Source organism: Vigna umbellata, chromosome 5, assembly GCF_029865625.1.
Source record: "Vigna umbellata cultivar VRB3 chromosome 5, Vumbellata_1.0, whole genome shotgun sequence".
NCBI classification, from domain to species: domain Eukaryota; kingdom Viridiplantae; phylum Streptophyta; class Magnoliopsida; order Fabales; family Fabaceae; genus Vigna; species Vigna umbellata.
Genome location: NC_142169.1, coordinates 19,567,907 through 19,592,387, shown reverse-complemented (window position 1 = coordinate 19,592,387; position 24,481 = coordinate 19,567,907). Strand labels below are relative to the sequence as shown.

The 24,481-nt window shown below is 36.0% G+C and overlaps 2 protein-coding genes across 2 annotated transcripts; both read left to right on the top strand.

Annotated features, from left to right (window-relative positions):
• The first annotated feature begins 5,351 nt into the window (after positions 1-5,351).
• LOC124824891 (F-box protein SKIP24-like) lies at positions 5,352-11,886 on the top strand. The gene is made up of 5 exons (XM_047297400.2): positions 5,352-5,602; positions 5,734-5,907; positions 9,825-9,987; positions 10,055-10,193; positions 11,432-11,886. Coding segments are annotated over exons 1-5 (696 nt in total). The 5' UTR covers positions 5,352-5,384; the 3' UTR covers positions 11,434-11,886.
• Positions 11,887-16,204: 4,318 nt separating this feature from the next.
• Positions 16,205-24,458, top strand: LOC124824890 (F-box protein SKIP24-like). The gene is made up of 5 exons (XM_047297399.2): positions 16,205-16,458; positions 16,591-16,806; positions 17,423-17,585; positions 17,653-17,791; positions 24,093-24,458. Coding segments are annotated over exons 1-5 (738 nt in total). The 5' UTR covers positions 16,205-16,240; the 3' UTR covers positions 24,095-24,458.
• The last annotated feature ends 23 nt before the right edge of the window (positions 24,459-24,481 follow it).

Here is a 24,481-nt window from a genome sequence, read left to right as displayed (position 1 = left end):
CTCGGTTGGGTTTAAAGAATTTCTTCCATAGATAGCTCATCTAAATAATCTGATAATGTTTGCAATTTGTTCTTTTGTAAGGACATAGGGCATGCAGTCTGTCTATTTTTCTTCTTTCATTTTAATGAAGTTTATCTGCTTTCACATGCTTGATTCTGTCATAAAAAAAACAGGATTGACAATTACGGCGAATGGTAATTGTAGATTTTCACAGGTTTAGAGTTGGCAACTTATAAAGTTCTTAGTTATCTCTAATGCAAGAGTCATACTATAGAGTCTTATTTTGTTTCATGTAAATCTTAGTATGTCACGTTATTTTTAAAATCTTCTTGTATGCTTTGTTCTAATATGAGATCTTATAAAACCTACATTTTAATAATTTTTATGTACAGTTCATTCATTGTAAGTACAGCGTTTGCAACATGAGAAATAATTTTTAATTCTTATGACAGTTTTGAAGATCTTCTCATACCATATCAGCATGTTCCAATGGAGTTTCTTATAAAACCTAGGTTTTAAGCTCATGGTCCCGATTATGACCCTTGTACTGTAGATGTCCTTAGTAGTCTTTCAACTCACATAATCTCATATTGCATGGGTCGGTAATCTACATTCTATTTCTGACTAGTTGCTACTACATTGATTTCCTGTTTCTCCATGTACCGAGTTTTTCTTCCAAGAAATGTACAATGGTCATCATAGGTACCCCTCATATCAGAGCAGTACTGCCACCCATTATGCATTGGGTTAGGCTTCTATTTGCAAGTGATCGTGCTTCCTGAACAACAATTCTCTTCCTAATGACCCTTTTAGATGGTTCAGCTTCAAATTGTGTGCATGAATTGACTCACCAAGGGTTGTGCAAAATATAAATTTGAATTCCAATACATTTGCACTGTTAATAAGAATGGCAATCACTGTCTTTTTGTTTGATGGTAAATAAACTATTTCCGAAGTCCTTTTCTTAGAAGAGCTTTCATTCCATCTCAGCCATTTCTCAATCCAGATGTAGAGCTTCTGTGATGCTTCTTGACACCATACAGATCAGAAATTCTAGAGGAAAAACTTTATGGTTACATGACAGATTTTGTGGGACATTTTTAAATGGAATGAGGAGCATGAGTCCCATAACTTTTTCTTGATGCCTCTAGGTATGCCAACATCAGAAATAAAATTGATAAGGTGTTTATAATTTGAAACATCTAGAGTTCAATACGATTGGATCTACTGTTGGGATGATAGTCTGGCCTGACCTGTATTTCTTTGCTCCTCAAGTGTTAACCAGGACCTGTTAATCTGGTTGTGATACTGCTCACCCGTCTCTGAGTTGTTAATGTTTTGCACATTATCTTCAATTTCGGTGACATGATAACTAACAATTTTTGGAATGTAAGATCAAAATTTAATGTTGGTTTCTCCCTTGTTCGCATCATTGTCCTCCTGACATATTTTGTGACCACCTCCCAACAGTCCAACCGTTTTCGGATCAAACCAGTCCTTTTTTGGGACACCTAGCTTATATATGAAGTCTTTGCACTTTCAATTCCGTTTCTCTCACATTAGTCATTGATGGAAGCAGCTCCACTCTTCAAGCTAGAGCTCTCCACGAATCAAAATGGATGTAGCGAAATGAATTGATGAAGGAAGACGCAGGTACACGCCAAGTGTTTGTGAAATGGTTTAGTGGAGGTTTGGTAAGTGTGTGAGGTTTCTCAAGCTCAGAAGACCTTCTAAGGGGGAAGGAAGCTAGAGGAAGGAGTGCAAAATAAGCACAAGAAAGTTTGAACTCTGAGGATAAGCCTGGAGTAAACTCAATAGCATTTCATTATCTCTTCAAAGTTGGATTTTGCAATGGAGAGTGCCTCTCTTTTATAGGTGAAGAGAGGGCTCTATAGCTGATCTACCAAGCTCTAAAGAATGACAAAAGAAGTGTGTTGAAGACGCAATTTAAGCTTGGGCTGCAAGTCCCATGCGAAACATAATTAAAACGTGTTTTAAAAGCTTAAATTCTGGTTCGTAATGGCTAAGCTCATGGTGTTGGTAGTTGGGCACAGGTTCTATTCCGGAAGCCAATCTCCCTTTGTAGTCCAATCCGGAAGTCAAAAACTTTAATCCGGAAATCACTTTAGATGCTCTCTTCTTTGCCTCATTTGCTCTCTTTAGCTTGGCAAGCCTTCTAGGATGCATAGGCATGGTCTCCAACCTTTATTTGTGACCTACAAAACAATACAAATGTGATATGGAATAAAAGTATACGTGAGGAGAAATAAAGGCGGGAAGGAGAGAATGTCTGTTAGAAATTAGGAGGGAGTTTCTGTTAGAAGTTAGTTAGAGGAAAAGGGGAGTATAAATAAGAATTAGTGGTAAAGGGCGAGGATTAGGAAATGAATATTTTGTTGTTAACTGGAACATTAGTCCAGTGGAGGGAGATCGGGCTTCCTTGGGGGGTGATTACTATACAATTGTATTCTTGTTCATTGAATAAGAGAAGTATATTCAGATAAGTGTGTTCTGTTGGTGTGATCTATTTCCTTTCTTGACTTCTTGATTTAAGAAGTCCAACAATATTGGCCCGACCTGCCGGATCCAAATCGAAGGAGAGACAAGATGGAGAACAGGGTGAGTGCATTGGAGGGAAGATTCGATTCCATGGAAGCGACGTTGGAGGAAATTCGAGCGGAGATGAGGGGAATGGCTCCAAACGCGAATCGCAACCGTGGGAGAAGAGGGAACCAAGGGAGGAGTTTTGAAAGCAATCGTTTGGTTAATGAAGGTCGGGGTACGAAGGAGGATGAGTCAGAGGATGAATCGGAGGAAGAACGCGACGTTCAAAAGAATTGGATGAAGAGAGTGGAATTACCCATTTTCGAAGGGGTCGATCCGATGGGATGGATCGCTAGGGCAGAGAAATTCTTCGAATTACAAAATGTGACAGAAAGGGAGAAGATGAAGCTGGTGTACATCTGTATGGAATGGGGAGCGAATTATTGGTTCCGCTTTTGGCGGAAGAAGGTGAAGAATCCTACCTGGGCGACATTGACGGAGGCGATGGTCAGGAGGTTTGGAGGTAGACATCGGGGAACAATCTTCGAAAATTGGCGGCAATGCGACAAAGAGGAGCGGTAGAAGAATATGTACAGGAATTCGAAGTCCTGGTGGCTCAGGCGGCGGGCGTGACGGAGGAACAACTTCTTCGGTATTTCTTTGCTGGATTACAAGAAGGACTAAGGGATCTCGTTAGACCTTTAAAGGTATTACAAAAGAGAGACATAAATCAACAAGGAGAGGAAGTATCTCAAATTCTGATCCAATGGCAAGAAGGTAGCGTAGAAGGAGCAACTTGGGAAGAAGAGTTGTACATCAAGCAACAATTTCTGAATTTCAACCTTGAGGACAAGGTTGTTGAGATGGAGGGGTATTGATAGGGGAATAAAAGTATACGTGAGGAGAAATAAAGGCGGGAAGGAGAGAATGTCTGTTAGAAATTAGGAGGAAGTTTATGTTAGAAGTTAGTTAGAGGAAAATGGGAGTATAAATAAGAATTAATGGTAAAGGGCAAGGATTAGGAAATGAATATTTTGTTGTTATCTGGAACACTAGTCCAGTGGAGGGAGATCGGACTTCCTTGGGAGTGATTACTATACAATTATATTCTTGTTCATTGAATAAGAGAAGTATATTCGGATGACTTCTTGATTTAAGAAGTCAAACAAAATGTGTTTAACAAAGAGAATCCATCTAAGACCTAGATAAGGAAATAGCTTTTCATTAAAGTTTTTATTCACTTTCCTTTTTTTAGTCTTAATATAAGTTGATATTTCTTTGGATGGAAGTACCTAAAGGAGTTCCCATCAGTCATTCCTGGCATTTTCTTGCACTTATTTCTGTTTTCTTTAAGTGAACGTGTACTGTTTTTTTGTCTTATGCTCCGTGTCTTGTTAACTATGGCATAGGATGATTATTGTGTCTCTAAATACGTAATAAATTCTAAATAGGAGTTGTTCGGACTCTGTTCTATACTTCTAAAACAGAGGATTGGGGCCTGAAATTCTTTCGGGTGTGAGATTGTTTGTTTGAAAATAAAGAATTCAAGGAGGTGGCTAAGAAAGGGTCTGTGGAAGAAGAGCTTTGAGGTTCAACGGGCTTTGTGTTAAAGAATAAGTTAATGATATTAAATAAAACACTGGAGGTAAAACTGTGAATGAGATGGATATAAAAGAAGAAATAATTGTCATAACAAAAATTTTGGGAGGTGACTAGTTGTGAGGAAATTGATATCAGTTTGAATTAATTTTGCAACCTTCTTAAGCCACTGATTAGGCCTAGACCATGCCATCATAAAATCTCTTGACAACTCAATTGTATGGATATTTTCTTTTCTCAGTTTATACAATACTGTGAAATCAACTTATGCATCTTTGGTGTTTGCAACCATTGGTCTAAGAGTTCTTTGAAGCTTTTATTATTCGTTTTATTAGCATACAATTATGTATATGTTGATTATGCAATGGGATTATTTCCTTTACTCTATCGTTTCCATTTATGAGCTTGCAACCGTTTCCAAAATAACACAGTTCTGGAAAATTGGAAAGCAGTAAGTGCATTCGAAGATTTTTTGTGTTGCTACTTCATTCCGCTAAAACGCATCTTTTTGCAATAAGTCAATTAAGGTGCTACTAGCCAAGCATATCCTTTCACAAATCATCTATAATATCTGATTAAACCGTGAAATCCTTCCAATTGCTTAAATTTTTTGGCTAAAGTCACTTTTTGACAAGTTTCAACTTTTAAGTATCCATAGCCACATCTTAGCCTAAAAGAATATGGGTAAAATACTCAATTTTCTACATTTCAGATGAACATTAGGAAGATGAAAAAAAGACTCTTGCTTGATGGAATAATTCCCTCATGAAGCATATTTGTCACTAACTTCTCATTTTTTTTTTGTCTTGTTGACCTTGAGAATAGCAATATGATTTTCACCTTAACTAGAGTGGCTCTTTCCATTAAAGGAATAAAATGCATGTGGAATGGAAGAGGTGGCAATGCCGTTGTAGTAAAAAAATGGAAGCATGTGAATGTAGTACAAAACTAATATAGATAATTCTTTTTTTTTTCTCTACCAACTTGAATTATATAGGATCCAATTCAAATTGTTGTAAATATAATTCTTAACAAAAATGTATTTACGACAAATTAATATTTCAATTAAATTTTTAATTGAATAAGTTAAATCTGAGTTTTTTTTAAAAGAAAGTATATTCAAATTTTATTGAATAAATTTAATTTAATAATAGATAATATTTATCGGAAATATAAATAAATATTATTGTATATATCAGGCTGCAATTATAGCTTTTGAACATTTTGTTGGAATTCGGAGAATGTCCTTTCTCCCGGAAGAACTATGGCGGCGAATTCTAGAAATCGGAATCGAAAGCAGCGGTTTCAGCTACAAGGATCTCTGCTGCGTCTCCATCTCATGCCGCCGCCTGCACCGCCTCTCCTCCGAGGATCTTCTTTGGAACCGCCTTCTCTCCGCCGACTATCCTCAACCCCATCCTTCTTCTTCCACTTCTTCTAAATCTCTATATAAATTAAGGTGCGAATTTTGTTCCGCGTTTTCAACTCTTCTTAGCTCGCCCTTCTGCCTTTTGTGTGATTTTCTTATCTGGGTAACTTTAAAGCTCAAATTTTTATTACTTATTTATGAAGTGAGTTTTTGGTAATTAGGTTTGAGAGGGACAAGGAGAGGAGAATAGCTGCTCATAGGAGGGCTGTGTTGAGAAAAGAGAGCCAGATTGCGGAACATTCTAGAAAACTCAGAGAAATTCAGACACGTGTTGCTCAAGAAACCGCCACAGCCACACAAACTGCTCAAGACTTGTCCAATTTGCGTAGGGCCAGGTACTCTACCCACTTAATCTTTCATCTCACACACACATACCAAAGCCTTTTTCTTTTATTCATCTGTGTTTTAGTTGAATTCTTATGCCGATCCTATATGGACTCTGTTGTGAAAATTCTTGTTGCGGATTGTTTTATTGGTTATGCTATCTTTTTGGTGTTATGTGGGTATTTTAATGTTCTTGTTTATATAACAGAACAGTAATGGGGGTGGATTGATTTTTCATTTCCGGGGTAACTGGCTGCAGCTATTGACTATTGTAATTTTATCCATTGGAAAGTCACCTAAATAAAAGAAGAGTCTCAGTTGGAGCCCATAGTTGCTACGTCATTGGAGACTCAGTTGGAGCCTGAATGGTATTTTGTCTCATATAGACTAGAAATATGACTTAAATGAAATTTGGATAGTTCTTATCTTACCAACTGATTTTACAAGATTGAGTTACGAACCTAAACTCATATTCTAATAGTATGAGCTATATCTTTTGCTCCATGGTGGGTTTGCTGTAGGCTTTACTGCATTTATTAGCTTGGGTAGCTTTGGTGTTGATGGGGTTTTGTGAGTTTTTTTTTTTTTTATGAAGTTTGGATAGTTCTTATCTTACCAATTGATTTTTCAAGATTGAGTTAGGCACCTAAACTCATATTCTAAGAGTATGAGCTATATTTTTTGCTCCATGGTGGGTTTGTTGTAGGTTTTACTGCATTTATTAGCTTGGGTAGTTGTTAGGGTATAAGGTGGGAGATAATGATAAGGGTTGGGAGGTAATGAGAAGGAGAAGAAAGGTAGGAGGGAAGTGAGGCCGAACGATATTGACCATAAAGGCCGAACGGTGGAAGGCATTGACAAGTAAGGCCGAACAATGAATAAGGGGAAATGGTCAGACCGAAAGGTGGACAAAAGGGGAGCGACCAGGCTGAACAGTGACAACGGGGGCGACCTGGCCGAACGGTGGGAGGCAGGGAGCAACTAGGCCGAACGGTGGGAGGCAGGGATCGACCAGGGCAAACAGTGGGAGGCAGGGATCGACCAGGGCAAACAGTGGGAGGCAGGGAGCGATCAGGCCGAATGGTGGGAAGCAGGGAAGGACCTGAGCCGAACGGTTGAAGAATCACCATCTTAGCTGCGCAGCGGTTAGGGGAGCGAGAGCTAATTACAGTAAAAGCAGCCACAATACGAGAGAATATTCAGTATAAATTAATTAGAGTAAATAAATATACATTATATATATATATATATATATATATATATATATATATATATATATATATATATATATATATATATATATATATATATCCTAGGAAATATTCAATATAAGACATTTATAATTAAGGATATATGCTAGGATAATATACGGAGATATTCATATTAAATATAGAGATATTTATATTAAATGCAAATATTTCCTAGAGAAATATTTAGTAAGAGATGGGGCGGGAAATAATTAGTATAAATAAAGCTAGAGTCTAGGGTTAAGGGTGTGCTTTTGATTTGTGAGTTTTGTAAAGGAGGTTATGCTCCAGAATAGTTGACGAAGGTTATGCTCCAAATTATTGTTTGTTTTCTATTTGATTCAGTTATTCTTATCAATAAAAGAGATTCATTCATCTATTATCAGTCGTTTATTGTTCTATCACGTGTGTGAGAGTGTGAAAGGTTGTATTTGGCTAGTTTACATACTCAGGTGCGTAACAATTCTTGGTTCGACCTGCCAGATCAAGGAGAGAGTGTGAGGCCAGTCGGAGTGACAAAGAAGAGTGAGAAACGTCATGGAGGGGAGGATGAGTGCAGTCAAAGTCAAACTGGAGCACGTGGGGTTAAATCAGGAAAGCATGCAGGTGTCCATAGGCGAGACGAAGAAGGAAGCAATCTGCAAGAATTTACAAGAGCTGATGAGAATGATGGCAGTACGAGCCCATCATCTAGATGGGAAGTCAAAAGGAAGTCAGGGGTCCATCAATGGGAAAGTCAACAAGGAGGAGGGCGAGAAGGATGAAGGAAGGACCGAACGGTGGGGAAGGAGGTGGATCGAACGGTGAGAGGGGCAATGGACCGAACGGTGTTGAACGCTAGGAGGAACCTTTGAATTGGAGAAGAAGGGTAGAGTTACCCGTTTTCGAAGGGAGTGATCCACTGAACTGGATCAGTAGAGCGGATAAATTCTTCGAGTTACAAGGGGTGTCTGAGGAGGAAAAGTTGCGTCTAGCGTACATCAGCATGAAGGGTAGTGCAGGATTCTGGGTCAGATTCTGGAGGGAGCAAACTGACGACCGAACGTGGACGGGACTGAAGGAGGCAATAGTGGTACGGTTCGGAGGCAGCAGTCAGGGACCAGTCTTTGAGAGACTGACGGCCATTAAGCAGATAGGCTTGGTGGAGGAATACATCCAAGAATTTGAAATTTTGGTGGGACAGACAAAAGGAGTGGCCAAAGCATAGCTGATGGGCTACTTCATGGCAGGTTTACAGGATGGCGATGATAGCTATGAGGATGGCGATGGACGTGGAGGACGTCCAAGGAGCGTGAAGGCTGGGAGCGGAAGTATGATCAAGAATCAATTTGAGAGACCGAACGGTTCGAATACGCGGTTGGAGTCCAGTCGCCCTAACCAGAGTCGGACGGTAACTGCTGTGGAGAGTCGAGCAACAATCACAGAGGGTATGGGTTTCAGACGAAAGGAAAGAAACCTGAGGAATCTACCCTATGAGGAATATGTGAAACAAAGGAAAGAAGGAAGGTGCTTTAGATGCGGCGTTCTGTTTGGTCCTGCTCACCACTGTCCGGACAGGAGCTTGAGAGTCACGATATTGGTGGAAGATGAGGAGGGATGGCCACCACCCGAGCCTCTAGACCTGGATTGATGAGGAGCCATGAGATCAAGCTCCCCGATTCCAACCTTGAGGACAAGGTTGTTTTGCAGCGAGGTGTAATGCTAGGATATAAGGTGGGAGGGAATAGCGGGGTGTAATGTTAGGATATAAGGTGGGAGGTAATGAGAAGGAGAAGAAAGGTAGGAGGGAAATGAGGCTGAACGGTATTGACCGTAAAGGCCAAACTGTGGAAGGCATTGAGAGGTAAGGCTGAACGGTGGACAAGGGGGAATGGTCAGACTGAACGGTGGACAAAAAGGGAGCGACCAAGCTAAACGGTGACAATGGGGGCGACCTGGCCGAACGGTGGGAGGCAGGAAGCGACCAGGCCGAACGGTGGGAGGCAGGGAGCGACTAGGCCGAACGGTGGGAGGCAGGGAGCGACCAGGCCGATCGGTGGGAGGCAGGGAGCGACCAGGCCGAAAGGTGGGAGGCAGGGAGCGACCAGGCCGAACGGTGGGAAGACCTAAGCCGAAAGGTTGAAGAATCACCATCTTAATTGCGTAGTGGTTAGGGGGGCGAGAGCTAGTTACAGTAAAAGGAGCTACAATAGGAGAGAATATTCCGTATAAGTTAATTATAATAAATAAATATATATATCTTAGGAAATATTCAATATAAGATATTTATAATTAAGAATATATGCTAGGATAATATACGGGAAGATATTCATATTAAATATAGAGATATTTATATTAAATGCAGATATATTCTTGGGAAATGGGGTGGGAAATAATTAGTATAAATAAAGTTAGAGTCTAGGATTAAGGGTATGCTTTTGATTTGTGAGTTTTGTAAAGGAGGTTATGCTCCAGAATAGTTGACGGAGGTTATACTCCCAATTATTGTTTGTTTTCTATATTATTTAGTTATTCTTATCAATAAAAGAGACTCATTCATCCATTATCATTCGTTTATTGTTCTATCACGTGTGTGAGAGTGTGAAAGATTGTATTTGGCTAGTTTACGTACCTGAGTACGTAATAGTAGCTTTGGTGTTGATGGGGGTTTTGTGAGTTTTTTTTTTTTTTCTTTTTTGTAGGCAAGCCTTTGTAGCTTTGAATGTGTGGCAACCGGAGGTTGTCCGAAGTAGGCAAAAACAAATGGTTGAGCAGAGTGCTGTCCCTGCTGAATGTCGGATACACGCTCTTGAGATGGAACTAAAGCTTTGTAAGCAACAGATTGCAGGGTTGGAGCTGTTCTATGTAAGTGTTGATTTCCGAATCGCATGTAAAGCTTCATTGGGTTGTTACTTACAGAAAATTGTTCCAGAAAGATGAAAAGCGCAGGCTTGATACTGCAAAAGAAGAGTTGGCGTCTATGAAGTATCACCCTATGGAGGAGCGTAAGACCATAAGCCAAAGGGATAATAAGCATGTCAAGCGGAAAAAGCTTAAAATATGCAATAGCTGTGAGTCTTTAATATGCTAATTCCTCCAAAAATATCTGTATACAAAATCAAATCTACTGCTTGCCCTAAGGATAATATTTCTTTTCCTACTTTTTTGCTTGATTGATTCACCTTTTCTACTCTGTTTCCTTTTTAAATCCATTCCTTATAGATTAAATGATTGTCATAGCAATTATGATCAATATCAATAATAATATTGGAATTGTTTGCCCTTCTGGTTTTTATCTTATTGATCAGTTTTCTTGCAAAACTATTATTAAGATTAGGGCAAGTTTTCTCCTGATTATGCAGTACAAAAAAATGAAACAAAACAGGATAGATGAATAATTCTTTTGCAATTTTCTCCAGAGGAGGGACTAAACATTATGATTCATATTTGTTGCTGTGATTCTGACCAACTGTTTATTCCAAAATTATTTGCTCCCTATCAAGAAGATTTGCAAATTTGTGTTAGTAATGTTGTTGACTTGCATAGGTTCTCACATATTATGAATTTTGTATCTTGTACTTATAAAAGATGTGGTTTCTCAATGTGGTAGTCGTAAATCCAGGACCTTAGACCTTGGATCATTGGGGACAATATATTTTGAAAAATAAATGTAATAATATTGACTATTATAATCATCGTCATCATCATGGAATGGATAAATTGACACGGAATGGAATGTCTAGGTAAATAAAGTGAAAAGTACTCAGTTAAAAATGGAACCGAATGAATGAACGAAACTTGATAGCAAAAGAAAATTTGACGTCAGAATGGAAATTGGGGATGGGGGGTTTAAATATATAAAAAATGAGGGGCTAAAGTATAAATTTCAGTTATATACAGAGTGAATGCGCTCCATCAATTTAACATAGGTCCTCTACTGATTGTGACTCTGAGGCTTAGGTGTCACAATAATTTTCAGATACAGATCAGCAAAAGGAAATGCTTTATATTTATAATATAAATCTGATGCTGGTGTAACACAATTTATACTTTCTACACTTTCCATAGTGACGCATATCTACAGAATTTGCTTTTGGTAAAAACACAGGCATTGTTTGATCCATGTAACTGATCACAAATGGTGAGAAAAAGCTTTGGTTAATCTTTATTCATTGACAATTATAGACTCTTATGTAACTAGTTGTTAACCAAACATTGGTTTCTTGTTTTTGTGCTTTCTACATTGGAACACGGAAGAACTTGCATTGTCTATCTTTCATTTTGTGCTAATAATTATATTTTTGGGCAGGAAAACATTGCATCGGTTGAGGTGTTGATGAAATTTGCTCATCCTTCTTCCATTGAAACTTGGACAGTGTTCTGTCCATTAAGACTGACTGCAAATTCTGTGATCACTGTACGGAGAATGTATTAGCAATACGTAGTGAAAGCCTGAGGGTATCAAAGTTAAATCATTATGTGTAACTTGAGTTCAGATGACCCCTTGTTCATTCGATTGTAGCCTTTGGACTCGTGGAAACCTTTAAGTTTGAGGAAAGCTTGATCAAAGGATGGAGTGTATCATATGCAGATCAAGAAGTACTATTAATGAAGTATCTAAATTTAAAAAATAAAATTATAAGGGCTTCACGTGTGGTACCATTATTCTTTAGTTAGATGAATTACCCAATTACGGCCATTTGTGAATGTTTTAGTTATTTTCTTCTGGTTTTTGAGTTATATCATTTCTGTTCAGTTGATGCATGCTCCTTGAAGCCAAATTTCCTTAAAGAAAACGTTACTGGTATGGGTAGGTTTGGAAAACAGTGGTATAAATAATTGGAAACTGGGTTGTGTGGTGGTAATTTGGCAAACATTTTACCGACCTATTTGGTGAATTTGGATTTTCTGTTAGGTTTTTCTGTGTTAATTTTCTGTTATGTCTTCAAAATACATTGATGGATTTTGATGTTTTAAAATATATTAATATTTTTTTTAAAGTATCAACATTTTTAGTGTATTGTTGAGGAGAGGACAACACTAACAAAATTGATAGTTTAAGTGGAATAAATTCTAATGAAGAAACTCAGAATGGTAGAAAAATGTGGGACAGTGATATTAAATATTTTAGTATAATCTTGAATAGCAAGAATAGAAGAATTGTATACGTGGTTCCTATTTCACACCCATCTCCATCATATCTCTCCCTCTCTTCTCTATTTTTTCTCGACTAACCTTAACTTCAGATTGCATATATATATATATATATATATATATATATATATATATATATATATATATATATATATATATATATATATATATATGTATGTATGTATGTATATATTTCAAAGAACTTTAAAATGGTAAAGTTAATAATATTATTATTCATACTTTTTCAAAAAGAATTACATGACATCTAGATGCACTATTGAATTGTGTTTATGGCCAAATCCAAGTTTAGACTTTATTGAAATATGCCATGATTTCACAACATTATGTTATTTGTAGCTTAAAGAATACATGTCAAACATATTAATTTTTATAAATTAAATCTTCTTATCTTAGGGAATTTTATTACGTAAAATTTTTAAACGAACAAGAGTTTTGGTAAGAATAATGAAATTCTCCTAAATCAAACTTCTCCACTTAGAAAAATTAAGAGAAGTGTAAAAGAAATTTCTAAGTCTCACTAAGATTAACATAATTATTCAAGGTTCATTTAGGAAGATTATGAGAACCACATTTTGAATATTGTCAAAATCCTAAATGGTTTACAAAGATAATGGAAGATATAAAAATTTACCATATCAAAGCCTAATCAACATTAAAAGTAAGACCACCTTTATGTTATTAGAAACCCTAGTCAACTAAAAAATTTAGAATTAAAGCATCAACTACCATTCCAAAAGTTAATTTGCTCACCATTTCCAACAATCTGAAGAGTATTTTTAAGAATAACATCAAACCTTTAAGCAATATCAAGTCATACTAAAAAAGATTTATAAAGAATAATTGTATTATATTTGGTCTTCAAAAATGTAGATCGCATTAGCCAACTAAAAATATATAAGTATAAAAAAAATTTCAAGCTAGACAAAGAAAGAAAGTTTTATTTTCTTTAACAGTTATAATGTGTAAGTTATTATCATGTTTGTTAGAGTATAATTCATAATATTAACCAGTTGAGTTCTTTTTATCATTGTTAGAAGATTTTCTTTCTAAGAAACAAGCTTAATATAAATGATATTAGTAAGTAGTTGTAAATAAATTTATTATTAACATTAATATATTTCCTTCATGTACTGTTTTGGATAGCATATTAACAGCTTCAAAAAATTCTTAATATGTCTACTTTTTGACAAAATCATTTTAGTTAATGGATATGATCTTTCTAGCTAATATAACAATTTTATAAGCAAAACTTTTAGTGATGATTTTACATTTGAAATAAAAATAACAATATGAGATTTTATCACAAATTTAACTTCAAAATTTTTAGTGGGAAGAGAAATAACAATAACATTAATTTTAGTGCGAACCTTGTTAAGACTCTAAACTGTGTAACTATGGTGTAGCATCTTCAAGAGAGTGTTGATAATAAACAAGTTAGTTGGAAGAATTAAAACACTTTTAATAATTGTGCAAAAGAATTATACAAATATAGGATGTTAATACACTGAGTAATAAACATTATCATCGCTAGATGATATAATTCAATATACGCTACTAATAAACATGTTATATCATATGATTTAAGCTATTAAGATCTAGATGTTCTTATTCTTGAATGTAGTTCAATATGCAAGGTCGTGCATTCAATAAGGAGGTAAACAATTTTCACTATATATATTAAAGTAAGAGATATCTCAATTGCTAAATGAAACAAATTTAGCCTTAAGCAATGATGCTCTTAAAAAAAACGTAAGATGCAAAACATCACATTTTCATCAATAATGCGAAATTTGGTGTACGCATTAAACGTCTAATAACTTGGAGGCTATAGGGTATTTAAACTTTGATTTTTCTGAATATCAAGAGAATAAACATTTCATATCTAGATACATGTATTTGTTGGTTGAAGGAGTTATCTCTTAAAAGTCTACTAAAAAAACTATTGTATTTTCTTCAACCATGGTCACCAAGTTTATTACTTGTTTTTGAAGCATTCAACATTTGGATATGATTGTGAAACTTTGCCATAAGTTTGCATGTGATCAATGATATTGAAAGATCATTGAAACTCTATTATGAATTATTTGCTTCAACAATAATTGGAGCATAACCAAGTCAAAATCAATGACAAAATGTTTAGTTAATTTTTTTTTCATAATATAAAATATTTCGTATAATATCTAAGAACTAATTTCATGTTAGTTGACTCTCTTGCTAAAGGTTTAATGGTTAAAGATTTTCATGAGGATACTACTCATATAATTTCTTTTAACACCTTAGTTTAGTGAAAGTCAATGTTATTTATCTTTTATTTTATTTTATTTTATTTGGATTATTTGTGTGCTTTTTAGAATCAAAGTTGATGTTTATAATTTTATTCTAAATTTAATTTAGTGCAACATGTATTGTGTCTGAATTCATATCTATATAGATTGAAGATTGAATTAGTTAGAATGTTTAATATCACATCACATGTAATTTACATACCATTTTGTCAAGTAGAGTGAGAATGATGATTATAGTCATAATCATGGTTGATAGTAATGAGTTTAGTGATTCATCATTGTTATATGATGTTAGATGGTTTAATGAGAATCTAAAACTAAATAACAAATATTTGCACACCAATTTTTTTATATATATTTTGTTGATTAATATAATAGTCAAATTGAAAATCATTGAAAGTTTTATAATCCTAATAATAGACTAACATAAATTACGTATTTTACTAACATTATAGTACTTTTTTTACATATGGATTGAATCAATATAAGTTATGTTATATAGTGAATTTTCTACCGTACCAACAAAAAGTGATATGATTTGATAAAGAGAAACTAAGGGTGTTCATAGATTAGATTTTTCAAAATTTAGTCTACATACAATGTAAATCCAATAAATATATTGGACTTAAATTCTAAATCCAATTTAACTAATCATATTGATTATATTTGTCTGATCCAATTTAAATTGAATTAAAACTAGATTGAATTCACCTTATTAATTACATTAAATTCAATGTGGGGTCATCCTAATCAAATATGGGATCAACTTAACTCAACTTGTCATTAATCTCGATCAAATGCCAATGTATCAACAAAACCCAACTTATGGACCAAATTGGCCTAATTTGTCATGACCTCCCCTAAGCTTAACTCAACATGGATTTGCCAAACTTGGCTTATTCTAAATTTTTCTCAAACGAAACAACGATCTAGCTTGGTTTATCCTTTACTTAGACCGATTTAGCTTTATCTGGACCTAACTCGATTCGATTTAATATGAACTTAACTCAACTAAGTCTTTATCGAACCGAACACAACGTAGTTTTAATTACGCCAAATTCTATTTTCTTAAATTTAATCAAACTTAATATTTTATGACAAGGTACCTTAACATAAAATTTTCAAAATTCAAATAATACTCAACAAATTCAATTAAATGAATTAAATTTTAAATTCAAAATATAATTCAAATTAAAGATAAATCTATTTAAATAGATTTCAAATAATATAAATTTAAGTAATTATGAATTAGATTTGAAAATTGGGATTGGAAAAAGTAAAATAAGCTTAAAAACAAAATCATTTTGTTTTAGTAATAAATTATAGGTTTGAATTTCTTTCAAATAAATAACCATACATACTAATAGAAATTATAATTCTTTTTTTTTCTTTTACCAACTTGAATTATATAGGATCTAATTCAAATTGTTGTAAATATAATTCTTAGCAAAAATGTATTTACCACAAATTAATATTTTAATTAAAATTTTTTATTGAAGAAGTTAAGTCTATGAGTTTTTTTTTTAAAGTACATTAAAATTTTACTGAATAAATTTAATTTAATAATAGGTAATATTGATGGGAAATATAAAGAAATATTTTTGCGTATATCATAGGCTGCAATTATAGCTTTTGAACATTTTGTTGGAATTCGGAGAATGTCCTTTCTCCCAGAAGAACTGTGGCAGCGAATTCTAGAAATCGGAATTGAAAGCAGGGGTCTCAGCTGCCAGGATCTCTGCTGCGTCTCCATCTCATGCCGCCGCCTGCACCGCCTCTCCTCCGAGGATCTTCTTTGGAACCGCCTTCTCTCCGCCGACTATCCCCAAACCCATCCTTCTTCTTCCACTTCTTCTAAATCTCTATATAAATTAAGGTGCGAATTCTGTTCTGTGTTTTCAACACTTCTTAGCTCGCCCTCTTGCTTTTTGTGTGATTTTCTTGTCTGGGTATTTTTAAAGCTCAAATTTTTATTACTTATTTATGAAGTGAGTTTTTGGGTAGTTAGGTTTGAGAGGGACAACGAGTGGAGAATAGCTGCTCGTAGGAGGGCTGTGTTGAGAAAGGAGAGGAGAATAGCTGCTCATAGGAGGGCTGTGTTGAGAAAGGAGAGCCAGATTGTGGAACATTCTAGAAAACTCAGAGAAATTCAGACACTTGTTGCTCAAGAAACCGCCACAGCCACACAAACTGCTCAAGACTTGTCCAATTTGCTTAGGGCCAGGTACTCTACCCACTTAATCTTTCGTCTCACACACACATATCAGAGCCTTTTTTCTTTTATTCATCTGTGTTTTAGTTGAATGCTAATGCCGATCCTATATGGACTCTGTAGTGGGGGCCAAAATTCTTGTTGCGGATTGTTTTCAACATATTGGTTATGCTATCTTTTTGGTGTTATGTCTGAGTTTTATGTTCTTGTTTATATAACAGAATAGTAATGGGGTGAATTGATTTTTCATATCCGGGGTAACTAGCTGCAGCTATTGACTAATGTAATTTTTATCCATTGGAAAGTCACCTAAATAAATTACAGTCACCCTTACCTGGCATAGTCGTGGCCTCATTGGAGGCCATAGTTGCTACATCATTGGAGACTCAATTGGAACCTGGATGGTGTTTTGTCTCATAACAAATATGGCTTATATGAAGTTTGGATTGTTCTTACCTTACCAACTGATTTTACAAGATTGAGTTAGGCACCTAAACTCATATTCTAAGAGTATGAGCTATATTTTTTGCTCCATGGTGGGTTTGCTGTAGGCTTTATTGCATTTATTAGCTTAGCTAGCTTTGGTGTTGATGGGGGTTTTGTGAGTTTTTTTTTTTTTTTTTCGTAGACAAGCCTTTGTTCCTTTGAATGTGTGGCAACCGGAGGTTGTCCGAATTATGCAAAACCAAATGGTTGAGCAGAGTGCTGTGGCTGCTGAATGTCGGATACACGCTCTTGAGATGGAACTAAATCTTTGTAAGCAACAGATTGAAGGGTTGGAGCTGTTCTATGTAAGTGTTGATTTCCGTATCATATGTAAAGCTTCATCGGGTTGTTACTTACAGAAAATTGTTCCAGAAAGATGAAAAACGCAGGCTTGATACTGCAAAAGAAGAGTTGACGTCTATGAAGTATCACCCTATGGAGCAGCATAAGACCATAAGCCAAAGGGACAGTAAGCATGTCAAGCGGAAGAAGATGAAAATAGGAAATAGCTGTGAGTCTCTAATATGCTAATTCCTCCTAAAATATCTGTATACAAAATCAATTCTATTGCTTACCCTAAGGATAATATTTCTTTTCCTGCTTTTTTGCTTGCTTGATTCACCTTTTCTACTCTGTTTACTTTTTAAATTCTTTCCTTATAGATTAAATGATTGTCATAGCAATTATGACCAATATCAATAATAATATTGGAATTTTTTTCCTTTCTGGTTTTTATCTTGTTGTTCAGTTTTCTTGCAAAACTAGTATTAAGATTGAGGCATGTTTTCTCCTGATTATGCAGTACGAAAAAGTGAAACAAAACAGGATAGATGAATATTTCTTTAGCAATTTTCTCCAGGGGAGGGACCAAACATTATGGTTCATATTTGTTGTTGTGATTCTGACCAACTATTTATTGCAAAATTATTTGCTCCCTGTGAAGAAGATTGTAATGATCTTGGATAACAAATGGAATAATAAGTAATTGATGAGAATAGAACACTTTGTATCGTAATATGGAATATGAAAGTTTTCATATAATTGGAAAAATGATAGAGGAATAAACTGTCCATCAATACAAGTAGTGGAAATGCAAAAATAACAGAATTGGCAGAAGAATATCCCAAAAGGGCCAAGAGAGAGAAAGAGACAATTTATATATTGCACACCCTTCTCATGTAGCAATACCCCATTTTTTATAATCACGTAGTGCTCCACACGAAATTCTTTAATGTGAATTGGCTATTCTTTTCTTGCCACTTTTGCGGTTGCTCTGGTTTTCCTCCCTGCCACTTTTGCAATTGCTCTTGTTTTCCTCCTCTTTGGCATGTGTCCATTGGGTCCCACATCCCCCACTTGCTCACTACCCTCACCATTCATAACATTTCTTTCCCCGTTTGGAGATCAACCTTGTCCTCAGGGTTGAAGTTACGTACGCACATTTTCTCAAGTAGCTTTGGAGATATCTAACCCTCCCATTGGATCAGTACTTAAGGTATATGTTGATTCGCTCGTAAGATGACTTTGGATTGTAACGCCTTGAGCAATTGAATGACAGGGCCACATTCATTTGTGAGGAAAGGCAAGGGTAGATATGGTTGTTGATTTCCTCCTTTGAACTCTTTCAATAAAGACATGGAAAATCGGGTGGATCTTTTTTGTAAGTGACAAATGATAATTTGTAAGCAACATGTCCAATTCGTTGCATTACTGGGAAATGACCAAAATAACAAAGGCCAAGCTTTTAGTTTTTGTGAAGAGCAACTAAATGTTGCTGATACTGTTGGAGTTTCACAAGCACAAGGTCTTCCACTTGGAACTCCACCATGAACTCGTTTATGATCTACATATTTCTTCATTAGATTTTGTGCTTTTGTCAAATTCTTTTGTGGCATCCTTCACATATTAGGAAGATTAGGAGGGTCTCTCTCATAAACTGATTTGAAGGGTGTCATGCCAATGCTAGTTTGGAAGGAAGTATTATACCAGTATTATACAATGGCAGCATCTTACTCTAGCCTTTTGGGTTATCAACTGTGAAACATCTTAAATACATTTCCAAGCATCGATTAAGAGCTTCGGATTGACTATTAGATTGAGGATGGTAGGCAATACTCATCGCTAAGGTAGTGCCACAAAGCTTACAAAGTTGTTGCCAAAAATTACTTGTAAAGACTCTGTCACAATCTGAAACTATTGGCTTTGTATCCCATGCAACTTTACAATGGATCATGAACACTTTAGCTACTTGCTTGCTTGAATAATTTTCCTTAAGCGTGCAAAAATGTGCATACTTAGAGAGGCGATCAATGACAACCATAATCATGGAGAAGTCATAAGATGGGGAAGGCCAACAGTAAAATTCATGGCCAAGTCTTCCCAAATCTAGTGAGGGATAGGGAGGGGTTGTAAGAGTCCACGGGCAATGTAGTGGAGGATTTGGCTTGTTGGCATATCAAACATTGTTGGACATAAGCTTTAATATCATGGTGCATACCCTACCAATAAAACTGAGAAGAAATTCGTGCCAAGGTGCGCGCAATACTCGAGTGGCCACCTATGGGATTGCTGTGGAACTCTTGCAAGATAGTTTTAATCAAGGGATGCTAGGCTGGTACCACAAGTCTGTGCTTCCAGAACAACAATTGATTATGAATGGAATAATGAGGACTTGAGGGTGCTAGCGTTGCAAAGTCTTATAATATCACAGAGTTTTGAATCAGAAGCAACTGCATCACGCAGGTTTGTGATGAGATCCCACTTAAGCTAAGAAAAAGCCTTGAAATAGGATCTAGACAAGGCATCTGCAACTAGGTTCTCCGTGCTAGGCTTATACTCGATGGTAAAATCATACCTTAATAACCTGTGTAGCCAAGCTTGTTTTCTGGAGTATGAATGGCTTGTTCCATGATACATTTTAAGCTTTTTTGATTGGTGCGTATGACGAACTTATGTCCAAGTAGTGTCGAAATTTCGCTATAGCCTTGGTGATTGCATGGAATTCTCATGTATAGGCAGATTGCTTCTGCATTTGTGGTGACAATTTTTGGAGAAGAAGGCAATTGGGTGTTGGGATTGACTAAGAACGACACCGATGCCTGTCCCTGATGCATTAGTTTCCAATATGAATGGATTGGAGAAGTTCAAGAATGCCAAAACAAGAGCCCTGGTGACGACTGTCTTGAGGTTATCAAAAGCAAGATTGGCTTGAGAATCCCAATGGAAATTAGACTTTTTCAGCAAATTGGTTTAGGGAACAACTATTGAAGCATAGCCCTTTATTAATTGACAATAGTACCCAATCAATTTCAAAAATCCATGTAATTGCTTCACTGTTGTTGGGATTTGCCAATCCAAAATTGTCTTCACCTTATTGTGGTCCATCGAGACATCCTTACTTGAGACAATTTGACCAAGGTATTCCACCTTCTGTATACTAAATGACACTTGGACAATTTGGCAAATAGATGGTGTTATTGTAAAATTCGAAGTATAGCTTCCAAGTGGTGTAAATGAAGTGGCCAAGATGCACTATAGATCAATATATCATCAAAAAGTACTAACATCGATTTTCTCAACAAACTTTGGAAAACAAAATTCATTAAGCTTTGGAAGGTAGCAGGGGCATTGGTGAGCCCAAAGGGCATAACGAGCCATTCGTAATGGCCTTGATGAGTTCGAAAAGCTGTTTTGAATCTATCCTTTTGTGCCACCAAAATTTGATGATAGCCTGAGCGAAGATCAAGCTTGGAGAAATATTGAGCACCCCAAGTTCATCCAATAATTCATCGTTAGGGCCATGGGAAAGCTATCCTTAATCGGTGACCATGTTTAGAGCCCTGTAATCGGTACAAAAATCCCATGTGCCATCTTTTTTCTTGACTAAGAGTATTGATGAAGATAATGGGCTATTGGTAGGAGAAATAATGCCTTCATTCAACATCTTCTCAACAATGTGCTCAATCTGCACCTTATGGCCATGTGGATACCGGTAAGGTCGAACTTTCACAGGATTAGTACCTGACAACAAGGGAATCTAGTGATTATGAGACCTATCCGGTGATAAGCCAAAATGTTTGTCAAAAATAGATTTGTAATTATATAGAAGAAGTGCTAAATCTGGGTGTAAATCAGCAGGGAAGTTAACCCCTTGATCCTGTGGCATCTCGAGAACTTGAAGTTGTAATGTATAGCATTTAGCAAGAACATGTGTGTGAAACATTCTCTATATGTGATGGAATTGCGTTGGGGTTGGAATCGTAGAGTTATCACCATGGAGAATAATAAAATCACCATTCTAAGTAAAATTTCAGAGTCAAAACACTATAATCTAAAATATGGGGCCTAATGTCGCCGGCTAGGATGCGCCTAAAACCAAATCTGTGCCAAAAACCGGTAATAAATACACTGGAAGAGTAAGTGTACAGCCCTGTACTGCCACCTTTAGTTCTCAAATCAGTCCTTCAACGTCAACAAGTTTCCATTGCCCACCATAACTGGAAAACTAGAAATGGGTTCAATAAGCAATTTGCAAGACGTGGTTGTAGAAAATTATCAGAATTGCCATCGTCTAACAAAATCTGAATAGAAAAACCTTGAATAGAGCCCTGGAATTGCATTGTACCCACTGCGTGAAAGCCTTTAAAGGCGTTGAAGGAGAGATGATGGTCGAAAAGAGGGTTAGTGTTGGTATTAGTAAGTTGTGGATACGGGTTGGTTTATCCGGAGGTCCCTCGGCCTTCTCATATTAGAGCAATAGGTATTGTTTATTAGGACATCTATGGGTTGGGGTGAAATTGTCATCGCAAGTTTAATACAACCTTTTCTCTACGACTTTGCATTCCAACCGGGGTGATGTTTTTGACAGTGGATGGTTTGAAAGGTTGGCTAAATGGTTTCATGTTTGGTGGGGTTAATAGGGGTGGTAAGGCATTTGGTTTCAATTGTTGGCTTGAGGTTTGTTTTGTGTTGAAGGGTTTGGGATAGCTAGATGAAAAGTAAGGTTTTGGGTGAGGAGTGTATTTTTTTTCAAAAAGTTTGGCTAAAGACACAACTTTAAGTACAAAATTAGGTGACTGAGCCAACACATCTCTTCTAATTTCAAGTTTGAGGCCACTCAAGAAACAATCTAATATGACGTCAACTGGAAGTCTTGTAACACAATTAGCCAAAGTAGTGAACTCTACATAATAATCATTGACAGCCCAATTGTGATAGTTTAAATAGAGCAGAGCGTGGACATGCATAAGGAGAAGGACCAAATTCGAGTTTTAATGCCTTAGTAAAAGCTTCCCAGGAAAGGGTTGTTGTTTTGCGTCACCTAAAACCAAGGTACAACATCCTTCTCCAAATGGATCACAACAATAGTGAAGCTTGGAGCTTGGGTGGAGTAATACTCAAAAAAGTTTTCAGCCTTAAAAATCCAATGCAGCACATTTGTACCGTCAAATTTAGGAAAATGTCAAATTTAGGAAAATCAAGCTTAATATTCCTTACCTGAAATGGTGGATTGCTTTTGGAGTTTGAACCACCAGGGTTATTCTGTGGGAAACGTCAAGGATTTTCTTTACGTTGGCCTCAAATTAAGGCGTGTGTTTTCGGCCATGGTGGCGAGGAAAGAACCAAAATGTAATGAACTTTGATAACAAATGAAATAATAAGGAATTGGTGGGAGTATAACACTCTAAGTCGTAATATGGAATATGAAACTTTTCATATAATTGAAAAAATGATAGAGTAATAAACTGAAAATCTGTACAAGTAGTGGAAATGCAAAAATACCAGAATTGGCAAAAGAATATCCCAAAAGGGCCAAGAGAGAGAAGGAGACAATTCATATCCTGCACACCCTTCTCCTGTAGCAATGCCCCTTTTTTTATAATCACGTAGTCATTCAGTGCGGAAATGGCTCTTTTCCAGTCACTTTTGCAGTTGCTGTTGTTTTCCTCCCTCTTTGCCATGTGACCATTAGGTCCCACGTCCCCCACATGCTCACTACCCACACCATTCGTAACAAAGATTTGCAAATTTGTGTTAGTAATGTTCTTGGCTTGCATAAGTTCTCACATATTATGAATTTTGTATCTTGTACTTGTAAAAGATGTGATTTCTCAATGTGGTAGTAGCAAATCCAGGACCTTGGACCATTGGGGACAATATATTTTAAAAAATAAATGTAGTAGTATTGACTATTATAATCATCGTCATCATCATGGAATGGATAAATTGACACGGAATGGAATGTCTAGGTAAATAAAGTGAAAAGTACTCAGTTAAAAATGGAACCGAATGAATGAACGAAACTTGATAGCAAAAGAAAATTTGACGTCAGAATGGAAATTGGGGATGGGGGGTTTAAATATATAAAAAATGAGGGGCTAAAGTATAAAATTTCAGTTATATACAGAGTGAATGCGCTCCATCAATTTAACATAGGTCCTCTACTGATTGTGACTCTGAGGCTTAGGTGTCACAATAAATTTCAGATACAGATCAGCAAAAGGAAATGTTTTATATCTATAATATAAATCTGATGCTGGTGTAACACAATTTATACTTTCTACACTTTCCATAGTGACGCATATCTACAGAATTTGCTTTTGGTAAAAACACAGGCATTGTTTGATCCATGTAACTAATCACAAATGGTGAGAAAAAGCTTTGGTTAATCTTTATTCATTGACAATTATAGATTCTTATGTAACTAGTTGTTAACCAAACATTGGTTTCTTGTTTGTGTGCTTTCTACATTGGAACATGAAGAACTTGCTGTCTATCTTTCATTTTGTGCTAATAATTATATTTTTGGGCAGGAAAACATTGCATCGGTTGAGGTGTTGATGAAATTTGCTCATCCTTCTTCCATTGAAACTTGGACAGTGTTCTGTCCATTAAGACTGACTGCAAATTCTGTGATCACTGTACGGAGAATGTATTAGCAATACGTAGTGAAAGCCTGAGGGTATCAAAGTTAAATCATTATGTGTAACTTGTTCATTCGATTGTAGCCTTTGAACTTGTGGAAACCTTTAAGTTTGAGGAAAGCTTGATCAAAGGATGGAGTGTATCATATGCAGATCAAGAAGTACTATTAATGAAGTATCTAAATTTAAAAAATAAAATTATAAGGGCTTCACGTGTGGTACCATTATTCTTTAGTTAGATGAATTACCCAATTACGGCCATTTGTGAATGTTTTAGT

Coding starts and splice junctions, on each gene's coding strand:
- LOC124824890 (XM_047297399.2), top strand. CDS start 16,241: ATGTCCTTTCTCCCAGAAGAACTGTGGCAGCGAATTCTAGAAATCGGA. Junction 16,459..16,590: donor AAATCTCTATATAAATTAAG/GTGCGAATTCTG, acceptor TTGGGTAGTTAG/GTTTGAGAGGGACAACGAGT. Junction 17,586..17,652: donor AAGGGTTGGAGCTGTTCTAT/GTAAGTGTTGAT, acceptor AAATTGTTCCAG/AAAGATGAAAAACGCAGGCT.
- LOC124824891 (XM_047297400.2), top strand. CDS start 5,385: ATGTCCTTTCTCCCGGAAGAACTATGGCGGCGAATTCTAGAAATCGGA. Junction 5,603..5,733: donor AAATCTCTATATAAATTAAG/GTGCGAATTTTG, acceptor TTTGGTAATTAG/GTTTGAGAGGGACAAGGAGA. Junction 9,988..10,054: donor CAGGGTTGGAGCTGTTCTAT/GTAAGTGTTGAT, acceptor AAATTGTTCCAG/AAAGATGAAAAGCGCAGGCT.